The 26251-nt window shown below is 55.7% G+C and overlaps 3 protein-coding genes and 1 long non-coding RNA gene across 6 annotated transcripts; 2 read left to right on the forward strand and 2 right to left on the reverse strand.

Moving 5' to 3' along the window:
- Positions 1-128: 128 nt before the first annotated feature.
- On the forward strand, positions 129-8037 carry ELMO3 (engulfment and cell motility 3). 3 transcript variants are annotated; one of them, XM_064387084.1, is made up of 20 exons: positions 129-308; positions 383-423; positions 538-610; positions 684-734; positions 1206-1375; positions 2187-2286; positions 2391-2542; positions 2624-2702; positions 3063-3113; positions 3470-3592; positions 3747-3878; positions 4144-4248; positions 4749-4857; positions 5070-5206; positions 5299-5462; positions 5587-5699; positions 5958-6062; positions 6410-6492; positions 6693-6773; positions 6940-8037. In XM_064387084.1, the coding sequence occupies exons 1-20, from the start codon at positions 231-233 to the stop codon at positions 7150-7152; spliced, it is 2160 nt and encodes a 719-aa protein (XP_064243154.1). In that variant the 5' UTR covers positions 129-230; the 3' UTR covers positions 7153-8037. The 3 variants fall into 3 exon arrangements, with proteins under 3 accessions (XP_064243154.1, XP_064243155.1, XP_064243156.1); XM_064387085.1 differs by lacking the exons at positions 129-308; positions 383-423; positions 538-610; positions 1206-1375 and having other exon boundaries at positions 694-734; XM_064387086.1 differs by lacking the exons at positions 129-308; positions 383-423; positions 538-610; ... (7 more) ...; positions 3747-3878; positions 4144-4248 and having other exon boundaries at positions 5114-5206.
- An 879-nt stretch (positions 8038-8916) lies between these two features.
- TMEM208 (transmembrane protein 208) lies at positions 8917-13857 on the forward strand. Its single transcript, XM_064386366.1, has 6 exons — positions 8917-8981; positions 9053-9148; positions 9239-9298; positions 9413-9549; positions 12337-12421; positions 13410-13857. The coding sequence occupies exons 1-6, from the start codon at positions 8976-8978 to the stop codon at positions 13545-13547; spliced, it is 522 nt and encodes a 173-aa protein (XP_064242436.1). The 5' UTR covers positions 8917-8975; the 3' UTR covers positions 13548-13857.
- Positions 13858-14476: 619 nt separating this feature from the next.
- MATCAP1 (microtubule associated tyrosine carboxypeptidase 1) lies at positions 14477-25469 on the reverse strand. The gene is made up of 6 exons (XM_064386365.1): positions 24975-25469; positions 20967-21110; positions 17013-17145; positions 16628-16933; positions 15762-15859; positions 14477-15266 (listed from the first exon to the last, which is right to left on the reverse strand). Exons 1-6 carry the CDS (start codon positions 25368-25370, stop codon positions 15102-15104), a joined length of 1242 nt encoding a protein of 413 aa, XP_064242435.1. The 5' UTR covers positions 25371-25469; the 3' UTR covers positions 14477-15101.
- LOC135279202 (uncharacterized) lies at positions 18504-19101 on the reverse strand. The gene is made up of 3 exons (XR_010346492.1): positions 19032-19101; positions 18864-18933; positions 18504-18639 (listed from the first exon to the last, which is right to left on the reverse strand). It is a non-coding gene; the product is annotated as an uncharacterized LOC135279202 (long non-coding RNA).
- Positions 25470-26251: the final 782 nt, after the last annotated feature.

The raw sequence follows: 26251 nt of genomic DNA on the forward strand, positions 1-26251 counted from the left end.
TCTCTGCCCCAGCCCGGGGGATGGGGTTCCTTTCGCGGCAGGAGGCCGTGTCCTGCTGCCGGAGGTGGGTCCTGCCACACCCGCGTCAGCTCAGGTGAGGGGGCCGGGCCTGCCCGGGGCTGGGCTGGCGGCACAAGGCCTCGCTGCGGCGGCCGGGCCCGCCGTGAGGGGAGGCGGCGGCGGCGGCAGCAACCCGGAACTGCCGGCGGTGCGGAGCCGCCGCGGGAGCCATGCCGCCGCCCAAGGACGTGGTGAAGATCGCCATCCAGATGGTGGGAGCCATCCCGCAACTCATCGAGCTCCAGCAGGTACTGCCCGGCCCCCCCCCCGCAGCCCTCCCCGCGCCCCCCGCCCCGCCTCACGGCCGGCCTCCCTCTCGCAGACCAAGCCGCTCGCCTCGGTGCTCAAGGACGTCTGCGATGCGTGAGTACCGCACCCGCTGCCTGCGAGCCGTGACAGCCCACGGCCGGGCTGCGGTGACCCGCTGGCTGCCGGCACCAGCCGAACGGGGCTGTGACCGGCCGCCCGTGGCCGCAGGTGGAGCCTGCCCAACGCCGAGCGCTACGCCCTGCAGTACGCGGACGGGCGGCAGACCTACATCACCGAGTCGGTGAGACAGCCCCCGGCCCCCGCGCCCGCCGCTGCAGCGCCCACCGGCTCACCGGCTCCTTTTCTCCTTACAGAACCGCAGGGACATTAAGAACGGGAGCATTTTACGGCTGACCACCTCCCCGGTACATCCCTCTGCCCCCCTGTCTCCTCTGCTGTGTGTTCTGGTGCTCCGTGCCCCTGCGGTGGGGTGCTCTGAGCCCTCTGCCTCTGACTGCCTCTGTGACTTGAGCTCATGATGGCTCTTCTCTGTGCCTCGGACCCAGCAGAAATAATACCGGCAGGAGACATGTCTCAGCCTTCATTTTCCCTCAGCAGAGCTTGGGGGAGTTTGAAGAGAAACTAAAACATCTTGAAATACTTTAGAGATGGGGGCCAACTCATCAAGTGTTCTTGGTGTCATGCCAGTTTGACCACCATCCTCAGCTCCACCTGGTCTCTGCTCTGGTGGCTCTGTTTCTTGGTCCAGCTCCTTACTGGGGCTGCTCTAGGCTGAGGCTCCTTCCAAAACTTTCACTTCAGCTCTTACAGCCACCTTCAAGTTTCTCGCTGTCTTTCAATGAGCCCCTTTGGCTTGATTCTTTCCTTCCTGGTAGGACCAAGAAGCAGAGCAGTTGTATATCGGGATCCAGAGCAAGAATGTGGATGTGAAGACTGACTCATTGAAGAAGCTTGCAAGCCTCTCCCAGGATGTTACCTTTGCTCAAGAGTTCATCAGCAGGAATGGCTTGAAGCAAATCTACTCTATTGTAGAAGAAGGGAACGAGTTAGTATCAGGACAGGACTTTACTTGCAGTCCTTGACTTTTCTTCTCCCTTGCTAATGCTGCATGAGCTCCAAGCTGGGTGTTGGAGTGGACTCTGTGTTCCTGACTTGTTGATGCCTGTACTGTGGCTGTGTCCCTGCATGCTGGCAGCCAGGGGAAGGTCCCCACAGATATGCAGTCCTGACTCCTTGTGAATGTGCCCAGACTTGAACCTTCCATCCCTCCTCTGGCTGGGTTATCTTGTAGCCTCATGGGGTTTGCTACCAGGAAACCTCCTGTGATCATCTTGGCCTCCAGTGCTGCTCCTCATTCCTGCCACCCTGAATGATCCCTCTGCCCTGAGGCTTTAGCTTCAAGAGTTCTGCAGGGTTCTTGAGAAAACCCTGGTTGCCAAATATCACTGCCTGTGTGACTCTTTCAGGATGTGATGGTGCAGCTCCCCTGAGCTCCTGTCACACAGAGAATGTGGAACCAGGCAATGCAGCACATGTTTCTTGGAAGTAGAGGGAAGGGTATGGGGTGGGTCAGCTTTCCTGAGGGCTTGTCTGCTGTGATCTTTGTACCATGGTGATGCAGCTTCCAACTACTGAACTTCCCCTGCCTTGACTTCCTGGGCAAGTCGACTTCCTGGGATGACTAAGTGAGAGTCTGTTTTCTTACCCAACAGTCTCTTTCCTTTCTCCTGCTCACTGCTCTCTTCTCTAGCTGTTTCTAACATGCCCACCAATGTTCAACTGCAGAGACACCACCATAGCATAGGAGCGGGGTATCTGGTGCCATCCTCACTGTATTTGTTCATCTCTCCCTCCAGTACAGGGGAGATGCTGGCTCACACCCTCAAAGCCTTCACAGAGCTGATGGAGCATGATTTTGTTTCCTGGGAAAATCTTAGTACAGTCTTCATCAAGAAGGTAAAAGTTTTCTACAATGTCCACAGGTTGTGCCTGTGGGATCCCTTGTTATCCTTGTGCTCCAGGCTCAGCCTGCCATTGACAGGTGGTTTTGTGTCTCACAGATAGTGAGTTATGTCAACATGAATGCAGTGGATGCATCTATCCAGCAGCTCTCCTTGTCTATCTTGGAGAATATGGTGCCTACCAGTCGCCTCCTCTTTGAGGTGGTCAAAAAAGAAGTGACGTTGGACCGCCTTCTCACCCACCTGCAGGTGTAAGTGGAGAGGCCGGAGCACCATTCGCCCCCATCCTCAGAGCTGGTGACTCCAACGTCCTCCTGCTCTTCCTCCCACAGGACAAATGCCCAGCTGCAGCTGAAGGCGATGGCTCTGCTCATTGCGCTGCTGCTGAGCGCGACCGACGCCGAGCGGCGGGTGAGGGGCACCGTGGCAGGGTGGTGGCACCACAGTGCCCCTGTCAGCGGGGTGCTCTGCTGAGGGCCCTCAGCTGTCAGGACTTTTTGTCTCAAATGACAGAAGTACCACAGCTGGTACTTCAGTCATTGTAATGACCCAGCCCCTGGCACATCTGAGCTCTCAGGGTGGCCCCCCCTTGTGATGGGACCTTGGGCAGCTGGGTCCTCTGCTGTGGGGTTTGTGCTCTTTGGGATGGCAGGCTGCAAGAAGTGCCCAGAGATGTTTAAAGTCTATGTCCTCTCTCTGCCTCCTCCCTTTTTTGGGGGGAGATGGTAGTGTGCTGAGCTGGGGAATGTCTCACAGCCTTTTTTTTCCTAGGACATGATGGACTACCTGCGGGAGAAGAACATCAGGCAGTTTATCCACAAGGTGAGGAGCTGGGGTTGTGCAGTGCAAGGGTCTGCTCTGCACTTCATTCTCTGTCCTTTCTCCCCAGGCCCTGTCCCCTGAGCCCCAGTCTTTGGTGACTGTGCTTGGCTGGGTTGCTTGTGTGCCCCATACCCCTTCCTTGAGAATGCCTCAAGGGTGCTGCTCTGCTGGCACCCACATGCCCAGGGCTGCACCCCCATCTGCCTGCAGTTCAGTGTACACACATCTTGGCCAACCCCAAGGGGAATTTCCCACTTCCCAACACCCCTTTAAGCAGCAGGACCAGGCTGCTGGGTCCTGTGCTTGGACTGGAAGCAGCAGCATGGGCTAACCTTCTGTCTCATGATCTCCTGTAGAACATTATCCACAGCTCCGAGCCACTGGGGGACGAGATGGCCCATTATCTTTATGTGCTGCAGTCTGTCAGCCTCAACTTGTGTGAGCATCGCATGAAAATGTCCATGGATCCCTACTCACAGGTCTGGGAGTATTCTCCTTGCAAGTCTGCACCTGGTCTCTTCCACCTGTGGAAGTAGCTCACATTTGGGTGAACCCAACACATTTGGGTTTGCCCTGGGAGAACCTGCTTCTGTGGGGCTCACTGGCATCCCCTCCTCTCTGCTGTCCCTCCAGGAGCAGCGGGATCTGCTCCAGTCCCTGCGCCAAACTGCTTTTGAGTCGGAGAGCGAGGTGCCTGCTGGCACCTTCAGCACCGAGCGCCGGCGATCCCTGTGTGCCAAGGAATTCCGCAAGCTGGGCTTCATGGTGTGTCCCCCCTGCATCCCCTCCTGAGCCCCATGCTGGCTCCATCACATGGCCTCTATCTGATGGCTCCCCTAAGCCAGGTGTCCCTGTTGATGCTGAGGGACCACCATGCAGTACCTCCCTTCTGCTCCCTCGGCACTCCTGAACAGCGAGTGCTGTGGAGCTGCTGGGACTCAAAGGCAAACCCCACGGCTGTGTTGGGAAGACACTGCTGCTCGAAGAACAAAGTAGCAGCTGCTAAATTGCATCCTTTGTGTCCTCCTAGAATAACAGCAACCCAGCAGAGGATCTCCGCCGTGCCCCACCAGGACTCCTTGCCCTGGACAACATGGTGTATTTCTCCAGGAACACCCCTAATGCCTACAGCAGGGTAGGTGCTGTGCTCTCCCAGGGAACTCCCTGGTGGAGAAGTGCTGGTGGATCTCCACCTTCTTTTCCTTTCCTTGTGATCTGTCCTTAGCCACACGCAGGAAAGTGTCCTGCTGTTTCTCTGTTTCAGATGGAGATGAGTCCTTTCTCTGGGTAGGGAAGTCATTTGAGGCCAGTGCCTCTGAAGGGTGCCCGTAATTTTTAAAGGTTTGCTCACAGCTTGGTTTCCAGGCCTTGAGCAAACGGGCATTTTGGGCAAAACCAGGAGGGCATGAGCCATGCTCCAACCTGCAGTGCCTGGACCAGCTCCCACACTGCCACAAGGGAAGGAGGAGGCTGGGGCTGCATTTTGGGAAGAGTGGGTCACTTGTGTTAGAGATGGCTTCACCTGTTGGGAGGACAGCTTGACTAGGAATGCAGGAGGAGCATGGAAAGTCTGACACCCACTGTTGGGGCAGCCCTCCAAGTCCATGTAACATGACATTATGGCCTCTTCTGCAGTTTATCCTTGAGAACAGCAGCCGGGAAGACAAACACGAATGTCCCTTTGCTCGAAGCAGCATCCAGCTCACCCTGATCCTCTGCGAGATCCTGCACATTGGAGAGCCATGTACGTGTGCCCAAGCTTGTCCTTCTCCCTGCCCTGCTGCTTGGGGAACAAGCTGTCAAGGCAGGGGACTGCATCCATGTGGCCACCAGGCTCTGGCATGGCTGACAGCATGGGAAGGGGATCTAGGGCTGGGAAATACCCAGGTTTCCCTGGACACTGAAATCCCCTGGAAAAACTGGGCAGTCTGGCTTCACCTGTCCTTCTCACCACAGGCTCGGAGACGGCTCAGGCCTTTTACCCTATGTTCTTCGGGCAGGACCATTTCTTTGAAGAGCTATTCTGCATCTGCATCCAGCTGGTGAACAAGACCTGGAAGGAGATGAGAGCAACCCAGGAGGACTTTGACAAGGTGAGGGGGGATGCTTCTTCCCTGGATGGGAGTACAAATTCAGGGATTTGGCAAGTGTCGCCAAACTGGAGTTGACGTCCCGGGCCTGGCAGGTGATGCAGGTGGTGCGGGAGCAAATCACCAGGACCCTGTCCCTCAAACCCACATCCCTGGAGCTATTCAAGACCAGAGTGAATGCACTGAACTACAGCGAGATCTTGAAGCTGCGGCAGACGGAGCGGCTGCACCAGGAGGAGACGCTGGCTGTGCCTGTGCTGTGAGTGGGCTGTGGGCAGGGATGGGGCTGTGATGGGGGCCTGAGGCAGGGACAGCTATGGGACTGGGAGGTCAGTGTGCCTGTGGAAATGGCTGTGCTCCTCTTCTGCTGGCTCTCATCGCAGGGAGCTGCGGGAGAAGCTGAAGCCGGAGCTCCTGGAGCTGATCCGACAGCAGCGCCTGCTGCACCTCTGTGAGGGAACCCTCTTCCGCAAGATCAGCAGCCGCCGCAGGCAGGGTGGGTGCCAGAGCCCTGCTCCAGGGTAGGGGGGCCTGGCAGGGGGGCAGAGGCTTCTTCCCAGGTCCCCTGCCACTGGGGAGGTCCCAGTTAATCTGCGGGAGTAGAATGCCCAACTCACTCCCTGTTCAGCTGGTGTGGGCTGTCCCATGGGCTGGGAGAAACAGGGAGTGCAGATAAGGGGGCAGCTCCATGTCCCTTGGGAAGGGCATCTCTGCAAGGGGAGGCTGAGACTTTCTCATGGCTCTTCTGCTGCAGACAAGCTGTGGTACTGCCGCCTGTCCCCCAACCACAAGGTGCTGCACTATGGGGACGTGGAGGAGGGGGTGCAGTCTCCCCCCATCGAGAGCCTGACAGAGAAAAGTAGGTGATGGAGAGAAAGAGAGGGTGGGAAGGAGGGAGGGGAGCCCTCTGATAACCTCCAGGCTAAGACTGCCTTAAGGTGGGAATTGCCCCTCTGCTTGGCTGCTGCATGGCTGTCCCAGTGTCTGCTGGTGTTGTGGGACTGGGAGCTGTGGGAGTTCAGGCTGGGGCAGACTGGTTTTCCAAAGGGTGCTGCAGAGTGGCTTGAGCCCCCCACCCCAAGCTGTGGATGGCAGTGAGTCCCCACATTTGGGTTGTACTGGGCTCTGCACAGGGGGTACCTGAAGGGGAGGGGGAGAGGGATGGGAAGAGGGAGAAGGAATTCATAGCTCCTCCACTTGCTGCAGTTCCTGTGGCAGACATGAAGATGCTGCTGGTGGGGAAGGAGTGTCCACACACAAAGGAGAAGAGCTCTGGGAAGCAGAACAAGGTCAGCACCTCACACCCTATCCTGTCCAGCTGGGGCTGGGTTTTGGGAGTGGGTGGATAGTGGCAGGTTGTGTGGTTTCATGGACAGACACCTCTTGGGTCTCCTGGAGTGCAGAGGAGGAGGCTGGGTGCAGCTCCTGCTCTGAACCCCACCAGGGGTGGGAGCTGAGAAGCCAGCTAGCCCCTGTGCTGTCCCTGCAGGATGTCCTGGAGCTGGCCTTCTCTATTGTGCACGACGTGGAGGAATATTGCCTCAACTTTGTTGCCCCCACCCGCTACGAGGTGAGCTCCAGGGGCCTGCTGGGGTGGCACACAGTGCCCAAGATGTCTCTGCCAGGGCACAGCACTCAGGGGAGCAAGCTCTGTGTGTCCCTGGGGGGTGGAAGGAGAGAAATGGGCTCTCTGGCTGCCCAGGGCTGGTGCCAGAGATGCCCATCTTCTTCCCCAGTTCTGCCTCTGGACAGATGGGCTGAATGTGCTTCTGGGCAAGGAGATGACAAGTGAGAGAACACAGACAGACCTCGATGTCCTGCTGTCCATGGAGCTCAAGCTGCGGCTCCTGGACCTGGAGAACATCAGCATTCCCGACGAACCCCCTCCCATCCCAAAGCCTCCCAGCAACTTAAACTTCTGCTATGACTTTAGCCATGCAGAGCAGTGAGTTCCCCCCTGTGCCCTGTCCCCACCCTCTGTGCCCCTCAAAATCAAGCCCCTCCCTCCAGGCTCTGTCCCTCACTCTGGCCCAAAGGGACAGGCCAGGTGCTGGCTGGGGGCTTGGGTGTCCCACCCTTCCCTGCCTGTGTTCTGCCTCCTCCAAGAGCATGGAATGAGCCACCAAGCATTAGCCTCCTGTTCAAGGAGGGTGACCTGGCTGCTCTGCCCCCTGCCATGGGGAGGTGAGATGAAACATAGACAGTCAAACCCCTCTGTGGTGGCACTGATTCCCCACACTGCAGCCAGGCTTTGGGCAGAGAGGGCAAGGACATGGACTGGAATAAAGGTACAGGCAGCCCTGGGATAGCTGGAGGGGGAGTAACACTACAAAGGTACGAATCTGCACTGCCTCACTTTGGCCATCAGTGTAGGGGTTCCTTTCTGGACAACAAAGTGGTTAGAAAAAGGATGGAATACACCTTTCCGTTACGTTTGTCAAGCAGATGGCATCTCCAGGGCATGATGTGCACTGAAAGGTGTATTTGCTGAGCCCTCTGCACTGTCCTGGAATGAGGGTGATTAGGGTACAAGCCCCTTTTTCCCAGCACCATTCAGCTGGGCCTGGTCTGAGGAGGAGACTCTGGTGTGCCCATCGTGCCAATTCCAGTGCCTTCCCCACCTGGGGCAGATTCTTACTTCAGCCATGCTGCTGCACTACTGCACCACAAGCTACCTCCTCCCCAGCCCCACAGCCCCACCCCAGTGCCCTGCACCTCCTCGTGCCTGCAGCTTCTCCCAAGGGTGCTGTGCTAACAGCCACAGGTCGGAAGGGATCCAACTGTGCCTCTGTGTCCTGTGGATTGGGACAATAAACACTTGTGGAGAACTCGGAGCCGTGTCCTTTCCAAAGGTTTGGGGAAGGGCTCAGGCTGACTGAGGGTCAGAAGGGGTCCCAGTGGGTAAGGCTGGGATGGCAGCCCCGTGGGAGCTGTGCATGAAGGAGCTGGGAGATGGCTGGTAAGATCTTGTTCCTGGCGTTGAGGTGCAGGCTCAAAGACTACAGCAAAGGCCATTTCCAGCCCGGGATGGCTGGGAGCACTGTGGAGGGTCCCAGTGCCATGCTGGGCAATCCTTCTTTTCCTTTGCGTTGTTACTCGCACAGTGAAGTTCTTCCCAGCTTGCTTGTCCAGAAAGGTTGTGGAGTCCTCCTTACTGGAGATACTCAAAAACCACTTCTGGGAAGACCCTACTTGAGCAGGGAGGTTGGACCAACAGACCCTTCCCAGCCCCGCTATTCCGCGATTCCGCGGGAGGACCCTGGGGCAAGGCCGTCCCCTCCCCTCCCCTCCCGCCCGCCTGGAGCTCTGTCCCGCCCCGGCTCTGTCCCGCCCGCCCCGGCTCTGTCCCGCCCGGCCCGGGCTCTGTCCCGCCCGCCCCGGCTCTGTCCCGCCCTCCCGGGCTCTGTCCCGCCCTCCCGGGCTCTGTCCCGCCCTCCCGGGCTCTGTCCCGCCCTCCCGGGCTCTGTCCCGCCCTCCCGGGCTCTGTCCCGCCCCGGCTCTGTCCCACCCTCCCGGGCTCTGTCCCGCTCTGGCTCTGTCCTGCCCACCCGAGGTCTGTCCCGCCCGGCCCGGCTCTGTCCCACCCCGGCTCTGTCCCGCCCTCCCGGGCTCTGTCCCGCCCTCCCGGGCTCTGTCCCGCCCTCCCGGGCTCTGTCCCGCCCGGCCCGGCTCTGTCCCGCCCTCCCGGGCTCTGTCCCGCCCGGCCCGGCTCGGTGCCGCCGCTTCCGTCGCGTCACGTCCGCGGGAAGCGGAGCGCGGAGCCGGCGCGGCCATGGCGGTGAGTGCGGGGCCGGGGTTGCGGGGCCCGGGACTCCGGGGAGACGCTGACCGCCTCTCTTGGCTCCGCAGCCCAAGGGGAAGGCGGGCACCAAGGGCAAGAAGCAGATCTTCGAGGAGAACCGGGAGACGCTGCGCTTCTACCTCCGCATCATCCTGGGAGCCTCCGTGAGTGCGGCCGGGAGCGGCCGGCGGGGCGCGGGCGGGCCGGGGCGGGAGCGGGCAGACGAGCAAAGCCGTGCCGTGCTCTCTCCGCAGGCCGTGTACGCCGTAGTGAACCTGGTCATCTTCTACTCCGCCGCCTCCGCCTGGACGTGGGTGAGCTCCGGGCACCGTCCTCTGCCCCGGCGGGGACACCCGGGCCGGGGCTCGTTCGCAGCTCCCGGCCCCGGGGTCGCGGCCATCGCAGCTGACAGCGCTTCCCTGTTGCAGGTCGCCTTCATCTTCAGCTTGGTGGTCTACGGCACCAGCTACCGGTCCATGAACTCCATGGCAAAGCCGTCTTTCACAGACGATGGCAGCCTTGCCGACGGGGGAATTGACCTGAATATGGAGCAGGGGATGGCAGAGTGAGTGTCCACACCCGCACGAGTCCAGGTGAGCAGGACCTGCTGCCTGAGCGTGCACACAGAGCCAGGAGAGGCTCCCGAGGAGAAGGCTGGGCCTCAGCTCCCTCCTCAGCTTGCCCACTGGCATGGGCATGAGGGGAGCTGGACGTTTGGAGCCATTTTTTCTCAGAGTGTACCTTATCTGTCCTTATTACCTGAACACTTGGCTTGGTGAGCCTCGACATGGGTGTGTCAGCCTGGCACGGTTACTGTCCATAGGGCTGAGCTGTAGAGGTAAGAGATCACAAAGAGTTCAGCAGGAGTAGCTTACAATCATCTTTCAGTTAACAAACACTGCTGCAGCACACAGTGATAGGTATTTTCTTTTTAAACCAGCACAGCAGGTAATGCTTGACAAGAGCAGAAGGGTTTTGCTGCCAGTTACACCATCCTGGCTGCAAACTGGCCATGTCTTGAAATGCTTCACACACTAGAAATTCCTGCCGTGCCTCAGCCAGTTCCTGTCACCTCTGCAGCCATTTCTGTCCCCCATGCTTGTGCATTCTTCATGTCCCTCTGCAGACAGCACTGCATCTCTGCCTGTCCAATGTTCTTGGTGCCACTGTAACTGTCTTTTCCTTGTTGAAGGAATGCCAGAGTATTACAGGAAACACAGCAGTAATTCCTGCAAAGCTGCTAAATAAAATAAAGAGACAGCAGTGCTGGTACAGCAAAAATACCTTCTAGATTTACATCCAACAGGGAGCCTCAAACTAGTTTCAGAAAACTGCCAGGTAGTTGTGGACACATCTTTGTCTTCCCTGCCCTCAGTCCAGCCTCTGCTGGGGATCTTCAGCGTGTGCTCGGTGAGATGCTCCTTGGCTCCTTCCTGCCATGTCTTTGGGCTGCAGTTCCAGGTTTACCTCTGTCCTTCCCTTGCTGCCAGGCTTTTGAAGGAGCACAGTGGGGCCTTGTTTCCAGCTGTGCCCTCTGTGTTGCATCAGGTGTTCTCAGGCTGTCAGGGTCATATATGGATGTGTATAGTTTTATTAACCTAAGTTTTGATTTTTGCCTGGGGAAGTTATCAGCAGGCAGTGGGGAAGAGAACCTGCTGTCTCTGCACAGGATGAGCTCTCATCTTGTGAATGGGTTGCTGGAATTGTACCTTTTCTGCCTGCAGCAGGGGTGACTCAGATGTCTGGTATAAGAGACTCAGAGAGGGACAAGGTGGCCAGGAGGAGAGGGGCTGTGACCTATGAGCTGGTCACTTGCTGGTCAGCCAAGTGTTTTGCTCCCATTTTACACTGGTTTACCTCCCTAGAGTGGAATTGCAAAAGATTTTGAGTACCTTTTTAGTGAAACAATGTGGGATAGTCAAAGAGGGAAAATACAAAACTTTGATGGTGCTGTCAGGGGAAATCACTGACAGGAGGTAGCACAGGGATCCCAGCAGCAGCTGTGAAAAGGTGACAGGCACAGCCATAGCACTGCTGCAGTCCTGGGTGCAGATGTACTTCCCTTGCTACTGAGGCACAGAGGTTTTTCTGCCTGAGCATTTGGGGTGGGGTTTATCACACATTAAAATGAATTAATGCATATCTGAGTCATGGGCTATGCAAAACACAGGGGAGGCAGAGCTCTAAAAACAAAACCTTCAGAGCTGAAGTTCCCATCCCTGTACCTCTAAATTGCCTCTCTGGGGATCAGGGACCCCCCTAGGCTAGCAGGTATTTCAGAAAGCAGTGGATATTTCCAGCCTCTTAGCTAAGTGTGCTGCAGCTGATCAATGCTGCTCCTTTGGAGCTGCTTCTGGAACACTGTGGATTTCATGGCATTTCTCTCGTGCTGTCTGTTGCTGAAATGGATGCTTTGTGTTGCTCTGGGGTTGGGGAAGGCCAGCTTCATGGTCTCTGGGAGAGCTGGGTTTGGTGGGAGCTCTGTCTTCACCCTTCTGTGCCCTCTGGTAATGCCAGAGGTCACTGAACCCTCAGTGTCTTGTGCTAGAGCTGTTGGTGGTGGGTTCTGCAGTGTCTTGAGTCAATGTTTATGCCATAGCCTTTGTTTTCTTGTCTCCATTCTTGGATGTGACTCAAGAGTTTTTTACTCCAGCAGATGATGATTTAACCAGAGAGTTGGCCTCTTTTCTAAACCTTCATGGCACTCCCCGAGGCTTGTGTTGAAAAACTAAAACCTCTTTACCTCTCCTGGGTGTCAGATCCCCCGAGGGTGGTGGTTGAGGTGTGGGCAGCTTATTCCTCTCCTTGGCTGCTCTCAGCTCTGCCTCAGGCTGGCATGGAAGAGCTGGAGTCAGATACAGGAGGGGAGGAGGAGCCTGCTGTTGCTGTAGCTCAGCTTGTCCTGTGCTTGTCCTTTAGTGACCCCAAGTGTCTGTCAGCCTGTGAAATGGCAAGGGGAAGATTCATGGCTCCCTTCAGCACAGCCAGTCGTGAGGAGTTACACTTTATGTCATTTTAGGTGTCAGATCAGCAGTGCTGGCTGCTCTTTCAGCTGTGGGGGCGGGGGGTGGTTTTGTTGCTGATTTCCAACCCCCAGCAATTCCTCAGCTTTCTCAATGTTGCTTTTTCAGAGGGAGATCATCTCTTGAATTCATCAGAGTGTTTTGCTGTTGTTGTTTGTTTGCTGCTTTGATCCTTCTGGATAACTGTGTGTGGCCAAGCAGGGCTGCAGGGACAGTCCCTGGGCTGGGCAGGGTCGCTCCCCTGAGGCAGAGCAGATGATGCTGGCAGAGGAGCTGCCTGTTTGGCAGGGGTTGGAATGAAAGATTAATGCTTTGCTTTGTTCCCTCAGGCACCTCAAGGATGTGATCCTGCTGACAGCTATAGTCCAAGTGCTGAGCTGCTTCTCGCTCTACGTCTGGTACTTCTGGCTCTTGGTAAGCCCCATCCCTTGCTGTTTTCCATCTTGCTCTGCATTGTTGCTTCCTTTCCCTGTCTTCAGGATGGAGGACATTATTTATCCATTTCATTTCAGTGTCATGTTTCAGGCCTGAACTATTTTCTGATAAGTTTTTCATCTCCTTGTCACATCTTGTTTAAAATTTAGGCTGAACAAGGCAAAGAACTCCTGATCCCTCTGGGTCAACCACGCAAAAACTAGGCTGGCCTTTGTCTTTCCCTCTGGTCTCATGAAAGGGCAACAAGCAACATGAGGCTGTCTTGGTGCACAGAGTCTTTCTGTGTCTGTAACAAACAGTGTTTCATCATGTTTGGCTGTTTGAGCCATTCAGCATGCACCAAGGCTGGGATCTGCTGGACACTGTGCCTTTGGGTAGATAAAATGCTACAGGCTTTCATTCCCCTTAACACACCAAACTCTTTCTGCTCCTGAAATGTATGTCATGTGTCTCCAGCTAAAACTGCTTGTGCAGAAGGAGAAAAAGAAATCTCCATTTAGTTAAAAAATCCCACGTTTGATTTGAGGATATCCCACAAAGGTACAGAAGGCAATTGTGGGAGCATGGAAAGTTATCCCAGTTCAGTCCTTGATCTCATTTCAGTCCTCACCCACAAATTCCTCTCTAGCTGGCCTGGCAGAGGGCAGCGTAGACTCGGCTGTCCCCTGGAGACCATCTGGATTGCTTTTTTCACAAATTCAAAGAAATTTGGGTGTGTTTTCCGAAGGAAGGAGAGGTGGAATGTCTGGACAGTTGGATCCCTGTGGGTAATTCAGACCTGATGCTGGGATTTCCGTGCATGAAGCCCGAGCTCTGTTCCTCAACCCTGGAATGAAACCAGGCCGTTTATTTTGGGCGCCTGCCACTGCCTTTGATTTCCGTGCACCCCGAGCTGCCTGTCCTCCAGCTGCTTTGCCTCCCTCAGAAGGACCAGGGTGCCTGAGCTTGTGCCACGTGTGTTTTGCAGGCGCCGGGGCGCGCTCTCTACCTGCTGTGGATGAACATCCTGGGGCCCTGGTTCACAGCCGAGGCCTCGCCCGCCGCTCAGGAGCCCAACGAGAAGAAGCAGCGGCGGCAGGAGCGCCGACAGATGAAGCGCTTCTAGCCCTGCCCGGGCACAGATCAACACCCTCGCCCATCTCCATGCTGTTGTTTCATCAGGGATGCGACCAAAACCAATCCAGAACCACCGCAGTAGCTCTGTTGCCCTTTGTCACTGCTGCCATTCCGACAGAAAGGCCGCAAGAGACTTGCCCTGGCTGGGTCTTAGCACGGGCTGAGGCTCCTTGGGCTGGCAAGGGGGTGATGCTGGCATGTGTGTAAATATCTTTTTAAAGCAGCGCTGTATCGCGTTCAGCGTTGGGGAGTGCAATGTTGGAGGAAATAGTACATTAAAGAGCAGAGTCTTAATTGACCGTGCTGGCAGTGGGTCTGTGCAGGGGAGCTGTGAAAAGTGCCAGCGTGTTCTTGGGGAGCTGGACTGGAGGGGAGCAGAATCCCCAGAGATAAGTGCTCTCCTTCCCCTAGCTCGGTTTGTGCTGCCCTGCCTGGTACAGCCTCTGCACCCTGTGAAGAATCTGCAGCTGCCCTGCAGGATCAGGAGTGAGGGGCAGCTGGGGATGCTGTGAACAGGGCTTGCAGCCAAACTTGGAGCATTTGGGTGCTCTCTGGAGCCACAGATTGGCCTGTGCTACCTTTCCCAGAGCTCAGTGGGATGCAAGACAAGAAGCTGTGGGGTTTATTTAGTTTGGGTTTTGTTTTGTTTTCTCTTAAGAGGGTACTCCCAGGGGTGCCATGACTGCTGCAGAGCTCATGTGTTAGCAACCAGGAGCAGCTCAGGGCAGTTTTTACTTTTGCCTGCTTTTATGCACTGATGTTCCTGTCCAGTGTGTTGTTTGTCACAGTCCATGATCAGCCCCTGACACAGCAGCTCAGACCATGCAGCTTTGCCTGTGCCAGCAAGAGGCACGGTGGGTGTTCACAGTGGTGCCAGCCTGGGTTTTGATGCTATCCACAACCTTTTGCCCACACGTCTTTTCCATTACATCACCTTTATTACACGCTTTTTTCCTAACATCAAGCCCAGTCCCCACCCTGAGTCCTCAAAGCCAGGCAGGGTGGCTGTAGTTGGGGTGCAGAGCTGGGCAGAGATTGGTAATGGGGGATGAAAGTCCTTCCTGCTGCTGGGGAAGGACATGAGGGAAGGGGTAGGGAGTGGAAAAGGCATCCATGGGGCAATCTGGGTGCAGTCCAGCCCTTATTCCCTGCCAGGCACAGCCCAGAGCCCCCAGCCCTGTCTCTGGCCCCAAGCAGGTGCCCCCACAGTGCTGGGAGCACTCCTGGTACCCTACAGCAATCCCCCCACTGCAACCCCCCCAGCACAGCCTTCTGCACTCGGGGAGCAGCACATCGCCCCAACTCTGCCCTCGCTCTCCCTGAACCCTCTTCTCTGGCTCCCCAGAGCCACGTGGAGCAGCACAGGCATCCCCAAAACACACAGGGACGATGCAGGGGACACATCAACACAACCACACGGGCCCTCGGCCGCGCTACCCTACACAGCGCTACATGCACAGCGCCCGCCTCGGGCTCTGCCCTCTGCTCCAGCCCCAAGAAATACCCAACAAACAGCACCATGACACCCTCGGGGTGCTGCCCCTCAGTCAGGCAGCAGCTGCTCCAGCTCTTCCTCGTCCAGGCCGTTGGTGGTGACAATGTGATCCAGCTGCTTCATGTAGCGCTCCAGATCCTGCATGAAGTGCGGGATGCGAGCCTTGTCCAGCACCCCGAACTTCTTCAGCCGATTCACATCTTCATAGGACACCTGGCAGGACATGTGGGTCAGTCCCCTCCATCCCAAACCCTGGCAGGTGCCATGGGGGCATCTGGTGCCCTTGCAGCCCCCCTGGGTCAATCAAAACATCCCTGCTGCTCATGGGGAGGCAGTAGGAGAGCGGCTGGGGCTGTGGGATTTGCAAGGATTTGTGGTTTGGTAATTTTCGGTCACTGCAAGGACAGGTGACAGCAGGACTGCTGTGGCCAAGAGCCAGAAAGGCTTAACCTGCTGAGTTAAGCCTCTTCCCAAAGGTCTCCCACAGAGGATTATGGATTGTCCTGTCCTTCCTTGCATCATACCCAGCACAGCCTTTCCCTGGTACACAGAGATCTATGAGCTCGGGGAAAGACAAAGCTGAAGGGCTGCCAGGCAAGGGCTGGTTTTTGGGAAGCCATGAGACTGAGGGAGCCTGTGTGAGCTTTGGGATTGGCATGGGATTGTGGGATCAGCCCCTCCCTGCCCCACCCTCCCCCTGGCTCCTACCTTTCCAAGTGCAGCCAGCAGTGGGAAGTCGATGGTCTGCCGGTGGCGCAGGATGCGGAGAATCCCGTCCAGGTACACCTGGTCCTTACTGAAACAGCCTGGAACAGCAGAAGAGGCCTGGGAGAGGGCTCCTGGCTTCCACCAGCCTCCACTTGCCTGAACGTTTGCTGACCACAATAACCAGAGTGAGGGCACTGCCCACGAGTGTGCCAGGGCTCAGGACTGCTGTGTCCCAAGGGGTGAGCACTGGGAGGCAGCCGGGTGCAGCCAAAGCCACAAACCCCACTGGGATACTTCCCAAGTAATTCCCAAGTAATTTTTTAAAGCATAAACCACTGCAAGCATCCAAATGTATCCAAATGTTTCCTGTCCTTTGCCTGCTGCTTCTCCAAGAGCTTGTGCAAGTCACTCCCATGGGACAGGGAGAGTGGTGCTTGGGATAGGGAGGGATACGGGGACTGGGTGCTGTGGCTGTGCTGGGAGGAAAGGGTTAAAAGCAAAACACTGATCTGGAGGATTGTAAATTGCTCAAGTGACCTTGCACCTGGGTGTAACTCTTGATAAGTTTGTGAACAGCAGGCTGGTGACCCTCTGATCTTGTGTTCCTCTGCCCAGGTGTTGGGCGTTGCTCTGGGGATCCCCCAGTTAGCGAGGCAACGCAAATAAATTTACTTTTTGTGTTCTAGCCACCAGTTTGTGCCTGTTCTGGCTGCCTGTGCCAACTCACACTCTACAGGACCGGTGATGCTCAACCTACACAGCTGCAGAACATACCACACTCTTTTTCTTAGAAAAACAAAAAAGAAATATGTAAAATAAGTAAAGAGAATTCTCCCAAAACCTCCATGGCCGCCCCCCAGGTGTACCTGGCTGGGAGGTGTCCGTCTGGCCCCGCTTGGCCCGCACACAGTACTCCCACCGGACACCAGCGTCCTGCACGTACTGCTCCAGGTCCTGGAAGAGGGCAGAGAAGGAGAGGCGGCTGGCGCGCTCGATGGTGTAGTAGAGCAGGGCTGCCCGCCACAGGAAGGGCTGCTTGCGGAACAGGACGCTGTGCAGGCTGGCCAAGCCCTCCTCCGTGGGGTTGGCGGGCTTCAGGCTGTACTGCTTGCGGCCCTCGGAGCTGTGCCAGGGCTGCCGGGTGTTGTTGACCCCGCGGATGTAGTGGGTGCCTGGGGAGAGGGGACAGGAGTGAATGGATGCCCGGAGCCCCCCCAGCCGTGCCCCACAGCCTCAGCCAGCCCCGCTGACCTATCTCGTGGCGCAGCATCCCCTCCAGCCAGTGCTGCCGGGCTCCTGCCAGGTTGATGGCCAGCGTGGGCCGGCTGTCCTCCACCATCATCACTGCCTGGGACAGGAGGTCGTCGGTGAGCTGCACCACCACCTGCAGGAGGAGCAGGAGGCAGGGGCCGTGAGCCGGGGCTTGGCTCTCAGCAGAGGCTGAGGTGGTGGCAGATGGTCAGAAAAACCCAGTGACACCACGGATGGCACTGCTGCACCATCGCTGGGTTGTGCTGCAGCCCCCCAGGGGAATGGCAGACAGCAAGAGCCACTGGGGTGGGGGGATAATGAGAGGAGAGGGATGATCTCATGCAGGGATGAAGTAGCTCCTTTAATCTCTTTACAGCCAACAGAGCTGAGCAGGCACTGTGGGGGGAGCAGGCAGCTCCTGGGCAGGCTCCTGCAGCACCCCTCTGGCCCCAGGCTTGTTCCCATGGGCTCCCCACACTTTTGTGGGATAGACATCCTCTGGAGACCTGCCTGGTCCCCCTTCTGCATCCCCACGGGCAGGAATTTTGGCCATCAGAACAGCCCCACTCTGAACACCCAGCAGCACCAGCTTTGTAAAGGCTCTGCACTCCCCAAGAAACATCTCCTGAGGGATCCAAGGCTCTGGTTCCATTTTCGTGGACTTCTCCACAGATTCTCTCATTTGAGGCTTCAAGACATGAGCAGTGAGGATGGCTCCATGCCAGTCCACCCTCACAGGAGGAACTGTGTGTGCTGGCCACAACTCCCAGCAGGGATGTGCATTGCATGTGTAGGATTATTCAGTATCTTTATGCAGAAAAGTGGTATTTTGAGAAACCTGGCTATCACAGGTGCTGGAGCCAAGAGAGATGCTCACCAGAAGTTAACTTGCCAGCCAGCAGCACTTTCTGACCACCTGACTTCAGACCTGCAGCAACTCAAAGCTGCAGCATCACCAGAGGATGGTCCCTGGAGCTCTTGCATCCAAGGTTTGACAGTGGCAAACCTCAGGATAGCAATCAAAATCCCCTACATACCTATTAACTCTACAAACCACCAGTTATTTCATAACTGACACTTTTCAGGATAAAAACATGCCTGTGTTACTACATGACAATTCTTCTCTTATTAAAAAAAAAAAAAAGAGAGGAGACTGAATTGATTTGCTTTAAGTCAGATTTATTATAATTATGAAAGCCAAAAGTTCAGCCTAACAGAGTCCACCACTGGGCAAACAAACAGCATAAAATACTTACAGGGCAACTGCTTACCTGGGTCAAAATATCCCAGTGTGAAAAGGAATCCCTCCAATGCTGAGCCTTGTCAGTTCACCTCTGACTCCTTGTGCAGCACCAGCCATCCAGGAGCAATGGAAAGGGACTCTGGGCAGTGCCAGAAACCACAGCTTCTTATGCTGCCCACTGCAGCTCTTCTGCTACAAAAACTCATCCTGCTGAGCAGCACCACTTGCCTTGTTTTGCCTCCATCTTTGCAGACACAACCAGGGCTGCAGCTCCAGCCAAAGAGCAGCAGGACCAGCTCCCCAGGCCTGTGACCTCTCTCACTCTGGGCAGCATCCCCAGTGCATCCTTGTGGTCCATGGTTTTGCTCAGCTTTGGTGAATGCACTGATGGAGAAAGAGCTGATCCCCAGGAACCAAGGGAAGGCTTCTGGTGGTCCCCAAGGCACTGGGGTATGTTCTGTCTCTCCTGGCACTGCTCAGGACCTCTGACACTGAGCAAGCAGCTCAGAGGTGGAGGGAGGCCATTGGTGGGATCCCAAGAGACACCAGCTAGCACTGTTTAGGCTGACAGTACTCCACAACCCCAAGGATTGCCATGCAGCACTTACCAGTGGGGCATCTCTGCTGCAAGCTGTGAGCCCACTGAAATCCACAGGGAAACCTCTGGCAGCATCATGTCTGTCAGAAGAAAAGCAGAGGAGCTTCAGGATCTGCAGCTTGGACCCCAATGAAGCAGCTTTTGAGGGCACAAATTTAATTCCAGCATGAGCACTTACCCAGGAGCGCGCTGCCTGCGGTGCTGGGAAGCAGATCCTGCCTTTGCCAATCGGTGCTGGGGACAAAGGGCAGCTGCAGAGGCTGCCACCAGGACTGCCCGAGGGCAGGGACACACCAGCTGCTCATGCTCTGGGCTAACTCTACCCCCAGAGGAGCTTCTTCTCTTTTAAGCAAGCCATCACCATTAGTAGGTATCAGGGCACAGCAGAACAGACAGGGCACAGGTGGTGAAAGTCAGGAATCAGAGGTACAGGTGCAGGGAGGGAGACAGGCCTGAAACCACCCAGTTCCCCCACAGGTGTGAGATTATCAGTGATGCAGAAGTTTCAACAAGTTTTGGTGTTGTACAGGGAGCAAGTTCTGCCAACATGGCTGTATGGAGAGCAGGTGAAACCCTTCTCTCTTCCCTACCCCAGACACATCCAGCAAAATTTCCACTGGACAGAAAGGAACAAACCAATGCTTTCATTGTTTCCAAAGCACATATCAAAAGCCCCAGATAAAACAGCCACACCGATGTGCAAACAGTGACTGAACTCTGCATTGCCTGGAATCACAGAATGTCCTGAGCTGGAAGGGACCCACAGGGTTCACTGAGTCCAGCACCTCATAGCCCTGAGCACAGGGACAATTACACAGGGCTGGAAGGAAGCCAGTTGTACACCAATACATAAGAAATCAATGGCTTTCTGCCCAGCCAGGGCTCAATTAATGGAGAACAGAGTAGCTGAATTTAATCAATTAATAAACCTGAGAGAGCTCAATTAGGAAGCTGTAAGTGCAGGTCTCTAAGACTGGCAGCTGCTTGGCTGGGTATTGGGACTGGTTCTGGGCACTCAAAGGCAGATGAATTACAGGGAAACATCTGCAGAAATCTGTTCTGTCCCAAGCAAAGGCTTAGGAGGACCAAGGTGCCAAATCCACATCCCAGGAACACCCTCAGGACTCATCACGGCAAACCAAGGGTGTTTGAGGAGGAAATGAAATGTCCTTGGGGAGGAGGGACCTCAGGGGAGCACTCATTCCTGCTTTGCCTGCATGGAATGCACTGGGTGCCAGTGGGCGAGGTGATACCTTGGGGAAATGCTCACCAATAACCCTCTTTGGAGACAGAGGTGAAAAATCAGAGGCAGGAAATAGAGTCTGGCCAAGAAGCAGTGGTGAGGAAGCCCCCACACCAGCCAGCAATGCACAGACCTTGCCCTACAGCCAGCAGCCCCAGGGAGCCCTGCAAGCCAACCCAACAAAGCCAGGTCCAGAAATCCTTCTCAGACTTTGACCTCAGGATGGTGGCAGTGTTGTGCCCACACCTTGCTGGCAGAAGGGATAGAAAAAGCTCCTTAATGGCACCTGTGGCATGCTCCATGCTGGATGCTGCAGGGAGTGCAGAGAAACCAGGTTAGGAGATGTTGAACTTCTCCCCTGGCTCCAACCCACCTGGCTACTGTTGTATCTTAACCACGTATTTCCCAGCCTTAAAACCCAAGCCTGGGGTTTCAAAGCACCATAACCTGTATGTGCTGCAGGACAGCAGGAAATCTCTTCCCCTGGCTTTGCTTTTGGACATGTGGGTTAAGGCAGCTGCTGGAGAAGTCTGCCCTCCCACTGCCAACAGCAAGAGATGCTTCCCAACAGTAATTGGTGCCTCATGCACGCAGCAAAAGGCTCCTGGCCATGCAGACAAGCAGCAGCTGCTCCCTCTCTCTCAAGCACAGAAGGGAGATACACGTGGAAAACATCACAGGAAGTTTGTGGGGAACCAGCACCCACGTCTTAAAGCTGGGGTATGTGAAGCTGGAGGTGAAAGGACACCACTGCTCAGCGCAGAAAAGCTTCCTCTTTGTGACCAAAACATTTCTTAATCAGAGTCCTTTTTTTATCAGAAAATAAATATTGCTGTGTTTTACAAGTGATAAAGCAGGGACACGGGTTACCTCTCCCACACAGCCCTCCTTCTGCATGTACTTTCGGATCACGGACCAGATCTGGCACTTGCTCAGCAGCCGCCCGCCCGTGGCCACCTCGAAGCTCTCGTAGGTGCCGTACTTCTCCAGGACAGTACGAATGATCCTGATGGCCTGTGGCACACAGAGAGCACCAACATAAGCACAAACACCTCCTCGCTTACAAGCACAGCCTAAAATCCCACGTGCAACACAGCCAGTGAAGGCACCCCTGAGTAACGCCAGTAAAACACCATGCGGTTTTGCATGGCCTAAAAAACCAAGGAGACTGAGCTGGCTGGAGGTGGCCACCAGGACAGACGGACACTTCACACAATCAGCACGACCCACAGCATATTCCTTCTGCCCTTTGTCACCCTTACAAGCATCTCTTGCAGAAATGGAGCAAAGCAGAAGTGAAACTGCATCGTCGCAGTGTGGTTAAATTCATGATTATTCTCAATCTTTTCTGCTTTCAGTTCTCCTTGCAAACTCCAGTGCTTGCACAAAGACCTCCAGCTTCTGAGCTTGCTTTTTACTCCCAGAGTTTCTTACTCCAGGGCTGAATTCCAAGCTCAGCAGTGAGGCTGTGCATCACCCTCTGCAGTGATGCTGCTTCAAACAGCATCTCAGCACCACCAGCCTGCTCTACACCCAGCAGCCTTCTAATAAAAGCATCACGTGCTCCATTATTCTCATTAACATTTATGGAGCATCTATAAAATATGAACATTTATTAGTACACTTCCTCTCCAAACAGTGTGCTTCCATTGCAGACATTTTCCAGCAATTACTTTCTCCAGCCATTTGAATATATATCAATATATTAATATTAGACATTATATTCATATTATATTAGTACATATTCCAAAGCAGATGACTTTCAACCAGTTCTGGAGTTTTTCCAGCAGTTTTATTGCATCTGCAAGCCTGGCTGGGCTGCTGCCAAGCTTCCCAGCCCTGGACCACTTGTTGTCCCTCCCTAGTCCCTAAGGTTACCCAGGAAGAGGAGATGGGTGCTCACCAGCAGTACTGGTGCTCAAATCATCCAACACCCCGTAAGAGAAGAGGAAATGGCTCAAGTTGTGCCAGGGGAGGTTTAGGTCAGATATTAGAAAAAAATTCTTTATGGAAAGGGTTGTCAAGCATTGAAACAGGCTGACCAGGGCAGAGATGGAGTCACCATCCCTGGAGGTATTTAAAAGATGTAGATGTGGCACTTTGGGACGTGGGATTGGCAGTGCTTAAGGAACAGCTGGACTTGATCTTAAGGGTCTTATCCTATCTAAACAATTCTGTGATCCTAAGAGGAGCTTTGGGTCTGCATCTGGTGAGCAACCTCCTCTATCCCTGCACAAGGTCCTGATTTTCCTTCCCTGGGCAGTTTTCACAGCTGGTTTTTATTCTCAAGTCATTTACTGAGTCTTTCCAGGAGAAGCTGTGCACAGTTTTTCTGTTCAGTGTTGTTTTCTGGGGTGGGGGTTTTTGGGATTTTTTTGCTTTGTTTGCTGAACAATCAGACTCATTTTTACAGCACTGCAAGGTACCTTCAGCTGACCACTGCAGAAAAACAACCTTTCATCCTCCCACCTCTGTCAGCCACTTGCTCTCTCTCCTCCCAGGGGACCCAAATCACTGAGCCAAGAGAAACCCAGCACAGCTGGTGCCCAGGAGTTAGAAAACCAGAGAGCTCCTTCCTGACCTTCAGAGCACATCCTGGTGAGCAAAATTCTTGAGATTCCAAGTTTAATGTTCTGAGCATCCCCAGATCATGCACCCAACATCTGCAGTGGGATAACAAATCCTCCAGCTCTGTGCAGGTGCCACTCAAATCCACGTGGCAAACCAGGGATGTGATCTCCAGGGTGATGAGCCTCCACAGGGCTGGAGGAATCCTCCTGGCTTATTTAAGTTTTCTATTAAGAAAATAAAATAACAGCACAAGCAGAGCAGCTGGAAGCAGGGAGGTGGTTTTGATTTGTCTGCTCCTGTCCAAGGATGCTGACTTAGCAAAATGTCTTATTTATTTAATCTCCATTATTAACGAAGGTCTTTGAAATAAAAGCAGTTTATAGCTAAGAGTTAGCTGCCAATGAAAAATGCTTCCCAAAATAAAAGAGGCTGGAAGGAGGTTACTGCAGGGTAAGAGCACAGGAACAGTGCCAGGAATGCTGTCCCACCCCAGCCTCACCAGAAAACCTGGAGAAACATTGGCACAAACACTCAACACTTAGTATCTCATGCAAAAGCTTCCAGGATCCACAGTGGTCACAAACCTTCATTCCATTCATTCAAAACACTGCCCAGAGAAAAATAACCTCAATTATTCATCTTTTACTCTGCTGCAAGCCAACTGCACCGAAGGAAAAAGCACGGGGTGAAAGAGCTCTGAGCAACTCATTCTACTGCACGACTCAGGGAACAAAATACAGGAGGGAAATGCCAAAAGCTGAGAGGCCTTTGCAGGCGTCAGAGTGTCTCCCCTGCAAGAGCCTTGCTGGCACCAGTTCATCTGGGGCAGAGGTAGGGCACACTCTGGGAATGACAAACTGCTCACAGAAAGGGCCTGAATCATCTGGGTAATAATCCAGGCAGAGACAGGGGCAGTGATGCGGGGAAAAGTAAACATTCAAAAAACAATAAATAAATTGGGGAGGAAGCTGTTACTTGAACAAGTAACTCCCGACTGAGAGGTGCAAAGAAACACCTCTGGTGTGTGAATTTGGGATAAGAGGGGGTTTTTATCTGCTCACTGGTTCACGTGGCAGGAAGGATGCTCTTCCTAGAGGCAGGATGCTCATCCCAGCTGCAAACTGGTTTTGGGACACAGCCAGGCTCTCAGCTCCAAGCACAGGGTGAAGGGACAGAGCAGCTCTACTCCTGCAGCCACAAAAGGCTTGTTTGTGGGCACAGCACCCTGGAAGCAAACTCCTGACTCTTCTGACCTGTTGAATGACCAGGAGCTGTTTCCTCAGTGCCATCCCCACGGCAGAGAGCAACTCAGAAATGTTTTAGTAGAGTATAAGCCAAGGAAACAGTTAAGCAAAACAATACAGACTCCTTAAGTGGTGTCTTCACCAATTAATGCCATTACTGACCATGTTTGCTTCTGCCTTAAGGATGCTGCTGCACTGGGCAACCTTTAGGCCTTCCCTAAAACAAGCCAGACTTAACCACCAGGTAATTCAGGCTAAGGAGCACTTCCCATGCTGTCACCCATGTGCTCCAGCTCCTCTGCTGTCAGTTCTACAGCAACAAGTGCAAAAGCATACCAGCAAGGTGTCCCTGATGGAGCACAGCTCCCAGCATAAGCAGGAGCCACTCTGATCACAGAAACACAGACTGGATTGGGTGGAAAGGGACATGTGAGATCATTTAGTTCCAGTCCTCCTCCATGGGCTGGGGCACCTTCCACCAGACCAGGCTGCTCAAAGCCCCATCCAACAGCCAGCACAGCATGACCCATGTCACCACGGAGCATGTACCATTCCTGCAGGCAGGTGAGGCTACTAAACCTGAGGTTTAAGAAATCACAGGGTGAGTGTAATGAAGGCAGGTGCTAAGGGGAGAGAGATCAGGCACCAGCTGGGAAGGAAAGAAGGCAAGGTTTCACACGGTCCAGGGGGAAGGGTGTTGACTGAGGTTGGTTCTAAGCTGGACATTAGGAATAAATCCTTTCCTGTGAAGGTGACGAGGCACTGGCACAGGCTGCCCAGAGAAGCCGTGGCTGCTCCATCCCTGGAAACGTTCAAGGCCAGGTTGGATTGGACTTGGAGCAACTGATCTGGTGGAAGATGTCACTGTCCACGGCAGGGTGTGTGGGGTCATTCTAAAATGCAGAAAGGGTCTTTCAAACCCCTTCTAACCCAAACCATTCCAGAATTCTATGGACCATGGACCATCTCCAGGCCAGCCCCACCAGGATCCATCCCACACCCTCCCTCCTTCCTCCTCCTCCTCCTCCTCCCAGGCCGAGCATCCCTCCCGGCCCCGCCTCACCTGAGCCACGAAGCGGTCGGAGGCGGCCCCGTACTTGTCCAGCACGGCGGCGGGCACGGGCTCGGCGTACTCGAACTGCGGGTCGTAGGCGAAGCTGGCGCGGAAGAACCGCTCCCGCTCGGCCTCCACGTTCCGCGGCCGCAGCGCCACGAGCAGGCAGGGGCTGCGCCGCCCGCCGCCCTCCTCGCCGCGGCCCCGCGCGATGTGCGGCAGCGAGGCGGCGGCCCGCAGCCCGCCGCGCCCCGCCGCGCCCTCGCTCCGCCGCGCCCCGGCCCCGGTTTCCGAGAGGCGGCGGGCTCCCCGCGGGCAGCGCGGCGCGGGCGGCGGCGGCGGCGGCGACGGGCAGGGGCAAAGCGGCGCGCCATGGCCCGGCCCGCCGGCCGCCCCCGAGCCCATGGCCCCCGAGCCCGCGGCCCCCGAGCCCAGCGGCGCCGAGCCCGCGGCCTCCAGCGCGGCGGCACCGGGCCGGCACCGGGGCTGCGCCGGCTCCGCGCCGCGCCCCGCCCCCGGCACGCGCCGCCGCCCGCCAATCGGCGCCGCGCCCGGCGCGCCGCAGCCAATGGGAGGGGAGCGCAGAGGGAGAGCCCCGCCCCTCCCCGCCTTGCCCCGCCCCGCCCCGCGGCGGCGGAGCCGCGCCCGGCCCCGAGCGCTGCGCTCCGCGCCGCGGGAGAGAAACGGGCACGGCGGCACCGCCGGACCGGGAGCGGCCCCAGCCCCAGCCCCAGCCCCAGCCCCAGCCCCAGCCCCCGCGGTACCGCCAGGCCCGGAGGCGCAGCCGGTCCCGCCTGCACTGCTTGTCCCGGCTGCATTGCTGCCTCGGTTGCGTGGCCAGCCCCCGCTGTGTCACCGCATGTGTTCTGCCAGCCCGCCAGCCTCGAGCTGCATCCCCACCCTGTTTGCATCTCCTGCCTTGGCTGTGACTGCATCGCCACCCCAAGCTGCATTGCCAGTCACAGCTGCATTTCCATTGCTGGCTCTATTTCCATCCCAGCTGCATTTCCCTTGGTGGTTCTATTTCCATCCCAGCTGCATTTCCATTGCTGGCTCTATTTCCATCCCAGTTGCATTTCCATTGCTGGCTCTATTTCCATCCCAGCTGCATTTCCATTGCTGGTTCTATTTCCATCCCAGTTGCTCTGCCAGCACCAGTTGCATCGTGCTCCAGTAGCACAACCAACCCCGGTTATGTCACCAACCCCAACCACATTGTCACCCACATCCCGTTGCCAGCCCTGGCCGCATCACCAGCCCCAGGTGCATCACTAGACTTGTGTTTT

Source organism: Passer domesticus, chromosome 12 (genome assembly GCF_036417665.1).
Source record: "Passer domesticus isolate bPasDom1 chromosome 12, bPasDom1.hap1, whole genome shotgun sequence".
Classification (NCBI taxonomy): Eukaryota; Metazoa; Chordata; class Aves; order Passeriformes; family Passeridae; genus Passer; species Passer domesticus.

Coding starts and splice junctions, on each gene's coding strand:
- ELMO3 (XM_064387084.1), top strand. CDS start 231: ATGCCGCCGCCCAAGGACGTGGTGAAGATCGCCATCCAGATGGTGGGA. Junction 1,376..2,186: donor ATTGTAGAAGAAGGGAACGA/GTTAGTATCAGG, acceptor CTCTCCCTCCAG/TACAGGGGAGATGCTGGCTC. Junction 3,114..3,469: donor TCAGGCAGTTTATCCACAAG/GTGAGGAGCTGG, acceptor GATCTCCTGTAG/AACATTATCCACAGCTCCGA.
- TMEM208 (XM_064386366.1), top strand. Junction 9,299..9,412: donor CCGCCTCCGCCTGGACGTGG/GTGAGCTCCGGG, acceptor TCCCTGTTGCAG/GTCGCCTTCATCTTCAGCTT. Junction 12,422..13,409: donor TCTGGTACTTCTGGCTCTTG/GTAAGCCCCATC, acceptor TGTGTTTTGCAG/GCGCCGGGGCGCGCTCTCTA.
- MATCAP1 (XM_064386365.1), bottom strand. CDS start 25,370: ATGGGCTCGGGGGCGGCCGGCGGGCCGGGCCATGGCGCGCCGCTTTGC. Junction 17,146..20,966: donor AGGAGGGCTGTGTGGGAGAG/GTAACCCGTGTC, acceptor CTCCTCCTGCAG/GTGGTGGTGCAGCTCACCGA. Junction 15,860..16,627: donor GACGGACACCTCCCAGCCAG/GTACACCTGGGG, acceptor CTGCTGTTCCAG/GCTGTTTCAGTAAGGACCAG.